The sequence below is a fragment of the Bidens hawaiensis genome, unplaced genomic scaffold (genome assembly GCF_021521415.1).
Source record: "Bidens hawaiensis isolate Kalapana, Puna unplaced genomic scaffold, B.hawaiensis_p1.1 tig00023393_1, whole genome shotgun sequence".
NCBI classification, from domain to species: domain Eukaryota; kingdom Viridiplantae; phylum Streptophyta; class Magnoliopsida; order Asterales; family Asteraceae; genus Bidens; species Bidens hawaiensis.
Genome location: NW_027493663.1, coordinates 53,108 through 59,899, shown reverse-complemented (window position 1 = coordinate 59,899; position 6,792 = coordinate 53,108). Strand labels below are relative to the sequence as shown.

General features: G+C 36.6%; 1 protein-coding gene across 1 annotated transcript; it reads left to right on the top strand.

Moving 5' to 3' along the window:
* The first annotated feature begins 3,494 nt into the window (after nucleotides 1–3,494).
* On the top strand, nucleotides 3,495–6,017 carry LOC143567360 (uncharacterized). Its single transcript, XM_077053803.1, has 5 exons — nucleotides 3,495–3,744; nucleotides 3,804–3,998; nucleotides 4,877–4,994; nucleotides 5,475–5,615; nucleotides 5,719–6,017. The coding sequence occupies exons 1-5, from the start codon at nucleotides 3,495–3,497 to the stop codon at nucleotides 5,969–5,971; spliced, it is 957 nt and encodes a 318-aa protein (XP_076909918.1). The 3' UTR covers nucleotides 5,972–6,017.
* Nucleotides 6,018–6,792: the final 775 nt, after the last annotated feature.

Below are 6,792 nucleotides of genomic sequence, written 5' to 3'. Positions count from 1 at the left end.
ATATGTATTGTGATAGATTACAAAAGAGCCCTTGTGGTTATTTATTGTAGATGTGCATTTATAGGATGGTTATAACTTATAAGAAATAAGAATGTATGATGTTGCTAAACTAGACTCTGAATTCATCTAATAATATTATGTCATGCGATGCTGACTGGATGACACTTGCTGAACCGTCTGAGCATGTTGTGATTCAGGTGAACGGTGACTTCAATGAATTTTGTGATTTTTTTAATTTAAAACAAGAATACATATTAGAAGATAATTTTTATAATAAAGATAAAATTGTATAAATAAAAACCCAAATGATACAAATTATCTTTTAATATATATTCTTGTTTTAAATTATTTTTTAATATATACAAATTTGTATTGTTTGGTTTTTGTTTTTTATTTTATGTTTTTTTTCATACAAATTTGTATTGTTTGGGTTTTTTTATTTGTGCAATTTTTATCATTATTATAAAAAAACATAAAATAAGGAAAAAAAAAAAAACAACCAACTATCCTTCTCTTTTCCTTTCTTCTTCACCACCCTTCTTCTCTTTCATTCTTTTCTTCTCGTTTTACAATTCTTCACGACCACCACCAACCACCCTAATTTGAAAGTATTAAAAAAAGGAAAAAGAAAAAAACCACCTTCACCATCCACGACAAGGCTCGCAGAAGTCCCATCGCGCCGGACCGTTGTGGTGTTCGCCACTAACGTGGCTAGCGCCGGTGAAGCCATCACAACGCACAGCCTAAAACCTGGCACCAAATTAATAAATTTGCTGAGTGGTATAAGAGAACTTCACATGACTTGTTTTTCACTATATTGTTAGGCTTACCATTATACACCGATGAATGATCCGCGTGACCCTCAAATGAGGAATGGCCTCATTTAGACAACCCCCCCCCCCCCTTATTTTTTTTGGTCATGAATGACATGAGCATAAATGGTCATCATCATTATTGCCATTATCCTCTCATTCAATGTTGTTGAGACCATACCTATCCGACCAGGATTCGGTCTACTGACTGGTCCTGTTCTGTGTAGTTCGATAGGCTCCCAGAGAACCGGCGGGTCTGAACTGGTTTGATCAGAAAACCGAACCGGTTGAACCGGTTTACTATGAAAAAAAATATATTTTTTTGGAAAATCTTTTATTCAGCCTACCCGTCATTTTTTGATCAAAGTTGTTTGGCCGGTTGTAACAGCCCAGCTACCGCCGCATCATAATATTGTTCGCTTTGGCCGGGACGTACCACCATCGCCTCACGGATTTGCTTTTGGTTGCCTATGTGGAGACTTCCTAGGAGGTCACCTATCTTGATACTACTCCCACCCGAGCACGCTTAACTGTGGAGTTCTCCTCTCATCCACTACCATTAAGCGCTCAAAACGCGTTATGACGGGGAAGGTATCCACCTCCTTATAAAGAAGGCTTTGTTCTTCTCCCCAACCGACGTGGGATGTCACAATCCACCCCCCTTAGGGGTCCAGCGTCCTCGCGAGACCTGGCACCACCGGTCCGCCCATGGATCTTATACCATTTGTAACAGCCCAGCTACCGCCGCACCATAATATTGTCCGCTTTGGCCGGGACGTACCACCATCGCCTCACAAATTTGATTTTGGTTGCCCAGGTGAAGACTTCCCAGGAGGTCACCCATCCTGATACTACTTCCATTTGAGCACGCTTAACTGTGGAATTCTCCTCTCATCCACTACCATTAAGCGACCGAAACACATTATGATGGGGAAGGTATCCACCTCCTTATAAAGAAGGCTTAGTTCTCCTCCCCAACCGATGTGGGATGTCACACCGGTCCGACTGGTTAAACCGGTGAACCATTCGCCCATCCGGTTCGCTGTTCGATCTGGTTATGAAAACATTGCTCTCGTTTAAGGGCTAACCAATTGGTTTTTTTACTTAAATTCTTTTCTTTTTCAATTCTTTTTATTATTAAATGATGGAATGGTGGAGAATAACGGAGAATGGTGAATTTCCTTGGTTGAAGGGCGATGTTGAATGATGGGGGAAAGCTGACGTGACGTATCCGTGGCGAATGAGGGGGATGGTGTTGAGGGGTGTATGCCCCTTAGCCTTAAGGATTGTGGAGGTGTATAACAATGTGACTCGATATCTTATTTTCGTATTCGTAAATTTAGTGGTAAAGGGCTTTTCAATGTGGTTTTACTTCCTAACAACGATCAAGTGTTATCTCATGTTATGTATGCATATGACGTGATGTTCATGGGGAAATGGTCTCTTCACGGTATCACTAATCTTAAAACAAATTTTTAGATGCTTTGATATTTGTTTCTCATGCTCAGAAAAAACTTTCACGGTAGTAAAATTGTACGGGTGGGCATTGACGAGGTGGAGGTGGAAGGTCTTGCAAAGCGTATAGGATGTGAAAGCTTCAAAGTTGTCATTTACTCATCTTAGAATGCCTATAGGTGCAAATAAATCTTACCAAACATTGAAAACCAGTTGTGGATAGATTCAAAGCTAGACTTAAATTTTTGACATCGGGCCGGATTCACAAATATTCCTGTGGGTATCGACACATTGTGAATATGTGTTAGGATACTCGTTATCAAAGCTCAATTTCAAATTGAACTTGATAAGCAAACTAAAATGTAATTATACAAAGATGCAGATGAAGAATGAGATATGCGTAGTTAACCAAAAAAATGTCATTTTTCTGGAGACAAAAGATATAAATTCGGTATTTAGGGTTGTTAACGAACCGAACCGGACAAGTCCATGTTCATCCGTTAGGCTTTTGTCGAACAAACGGATGGTTTACGAACACTCTACCAAACGAAAATTCGTGTATGTGTCTGTTCATTAAGGAATTGAGTTTGTCCGTGTCCATTTATATCCGCTCGTTAATATTGTAAACCGATGCTAACAGACAATAATGAACAAACGAACACTAACAAAAACTAATGGACAGTCGAACGCACGGACACCAATGGACAAATGAACACTAACGGACACTAATGAACATTAATGGACAAACATATATAAAAGACTCTAATCAACAAACAAACATAAACAATTACATACTAATTCAAAAAGAATAATCATAAATCCAGAAGGTTCACCCACAAATCCAAAATTACACCACATGATATCCAAAAAAAACTTAACACTTAACGTAATAACCAAAATATAGTCATATCAAAATAATGTCATGGAGTTCAAAATCCATAAACATTCTAATGTTTCACGAAAAACGAGCTTCAAATTATTTATTTTTCAAGAAATTCCAACATTCACAATATCATTTACATAATTTTCCTACTATTATAAAAAAAACAAGTATTACATATAATAATTGAAAACATATTAAGCCTACCGAACGAAATCTTTTTTGTGTATGTCCGTTTAGTGAATATAGTCAAGCGGACGTCTCATTTAACCATTACTGAGTTTGATTAAAAAAAACTGACAACATACACCCTAGCAGCTGCAGACCAAGGTCCCTGAAAGCCAACAATGGCGAGAATCATCATCAACAACAAACCCAAATTCAGATCCTATACGCAGTTCCTGCAATCCACTATTTTCCCATTCATCTCTACCTCTACCAGGTCCATCGAAACCCTAGCTTTCGAAGAGGTTCGTTCTCCGACCCACAAGCCCGAACCCGATCACTCCGCCTTCATTCTTCACGGCTTAGTCGGATCCGCTAGAAACTGGAGATCATTTTCTCGCAATTTAGCCTCTTCTTTATCCAATTCATCAGGTAATTTAACACATTATTAAAAACCCCTAATTTTGACTTGATATTAATATTAATTGTAGATTGGAAGATGGTTCTTGTGGATTTGAGGAACCATGGGCGATCGTCTGGGTTAAACCCGCCTCATGATATTGTGAGTGCTGCTAATGATCTTGCTAATTTGGTTAAAGCTCATGATTGGAAGTGGCCTGATGTTGTGTTAGGCCATTCTATGGGTGGTAAGGTGGCTTTGCAGTATCTTTTGAGCTGTGCTACAGGTGACTATGGGAGTTCGGCTAAGTTGCCCAAACAGGTATGTTCATACAAGTTTCGTATCGGTTAGTTGACGGCTTAGAAACATCAATTTTGCCATCCGAAACGATACAATCAGTTTTAGTGCTAATTATTTATCATACAAATGCTTATCTTCATATGTTAGTTATTATAAGTATTATTTCGATCATTAATTATGGTGTTTTTGATGTATAATAATTTGTGGCTTCTTGAAAATTTTTCCTCCATTGATTTATTTGTATGCGATAACATACGTCTCACATTTTAGTGTTGCTCTGTGAACAAGTTTCCTGTTACAAAGAGAATGTCTATTTGGAATATAAACTCACGTGGAGACCATGCATGTCATTTATCGGCAAATTTGTTCATACCCTTAATATAAAACATATGAGAATACTTTTAAATTATGTTAACAAAACCCATAGTTTGCTCATTATGGTGTAACATTAAGTCATTGAGATTATTTTTGAGTGATTTACTCTGGTGTTCTTTATTCTGTACAATCTTAGCGTCACCATTCATGCCTTTTAAGAAGATGACAAAATTGCAGACTTGATAAAATGCATTAATATACTATTATTGATTTAAATTTCGTGTCACGTATGCCAAGTGAAGAACTTTGGCATCGTATCAGTTTTTTTTGGACATGAACTACAATTGTTCAGGCACTAAACAACTGTGATTACATCATTCAAAATAGAAGCCTAATCATGCAATTAATTTTATAGTAGGTGGTTACTTAGTTTTTACTATCTCAACTTATGGTTTTCAGTTGATAATTCCAAACAAATTTAAGCCCTTAATATGTAATTGATATTATCGATATTCGACAATACCTGACGAAGACAAACCTATGATGCAGAACAGTTGTGGGTGCTGGATTCTGTGCCTGGAATAGTGGACCCTGAAGAATCTAGTGGTGAGGTGGAGAAAGTTTTAGAAACCTTGCAAACTCTACCAACAACAATCGAATCACGCAAGTATGTATTTAAATCTCATCAACCACCTTTTGAGCATCATATTAATAGTTACGCCATGTTTGACTAATATATGATGTCTTATTACAGTTGATCCAAATTTATAGCTCATCTTGGATTCTTATTTATACAAAATGTGTTCTTGATATTCATGATGCACGTTTCTGTAGTATGCTTAGATTCAACTAATGGTTTTTGTAGAACTTCCATTTAATTTGGGGTAAATTGCATTATAAGGCAACTTTTAATTGATTTCTACACCGGGTTGTTTGCACCCACAACAGGCTTGGTCTTTTTGAGAGTTTTAACCTTTTTCGTGGGTGCAGAAAAGTGTGTTGCCCAAAATAGATATCATCGGTGTATATAGTCTTTTTATGCAATTAGCCCTTTTGCTTATTCTGATTGAGCCATTAAGAACATGAGCATATAGTTTCGCTAGCATGATCTTATTTGTGATATCAAAGACTGTGTTTTTGGCTACAGTTGGCTAGTGGATCACTTGGCAAATCAAGGATTTTCAAGATCATTATCTGAATGGATCGCTACCAATCTCAAAAAAACAGGAGAACACTATACATGGGGATTTAATCTTGATGGAATCATCCAGATGTTTGATTCCTACAGGTTAGCTTCTATGCTTTTCATATCACGAATGATTGATATAATTTTTATCATTTTTTATACCAGTATGGGATTGATATATATATTTTTTAAATCCATGTTCCAGGAAGATGGATTATTGGCCGCTCCTAGAACACCCACCTAAAGGGACGGAGATTGTGATTGTGCGTGCTGAAAACAGCGACAGGTGGGACCCGCATATAATTGAGAGGCTCGAAAGCCTTAATAATCGGACGGGTGATGCATCAGAGGGTAAACTTTCGGTTGTGGTTCTTCCCAAGGCTGGGCATTGGGTTCATGTTGATAACCCGAAGGGACTTCTGGAGATTGTCACACCCAAAATGGCTTCCCTTAGTTGAACCAAATTGGTTCTATATATTTGCTTTGCTCAGGACTCGAGGCTCTTCTTTTTGATTTATTTATTATTATGTGGGCTGTGCCTTTCATTTATAAATCATCCATTAATAATGAGTAATCTTAATGCAACTGATTTTTTTCCATTTTATTGTTTTTGTTAGTTTAGTGATTTATTTTTGGTTTTAATCAAGTTAGAACTAATATAAATCTGGGAGAAAGAGGACCAGGGAGTACGAAAGCATGAAGAAAGTGTTGTAGAACTCTTTACAACATTGTATTGAAGATTTGAAGATAATAAAATGTATTGAGAGAAAGATAAAACAGTTGCCAACTGTATTATGTATATCACATAGTTATAAGTGTTTTTATTTATGTCGCTTTTACCGTCTACTACTTAAAATTGGTTTTGTATCCAAGCATATAAGCATCTTTAAACACGCACATTCCCCTTATGAATGTCTTTTTCAATTCATTTGGATGGGATAAATCTCAATTTTAGGAATACAACCACCCCAAATGTATTTTTGTGCTTATTTACCACTCCGCAACCCCTTGGTAATATACAAACTTATGAAACCCATCATACTCTGTCTGACATTAACTTACTATCACCACCTATTTATGTAAAATCACGAAGTTATACACTTTGTGTTAAGTTTTCACTATCATCTAAAAACTTCTTCAAATCAAATGTAGCTTCTATGATAGACCAAAACATGCATTTACGATTGTCATAGTCAATTCAACCTCGTAAATTTTTAAATATTGAAAACTATATACAACTATAATTGTGCATCAATCGTTCATTTTATAAACAATATGC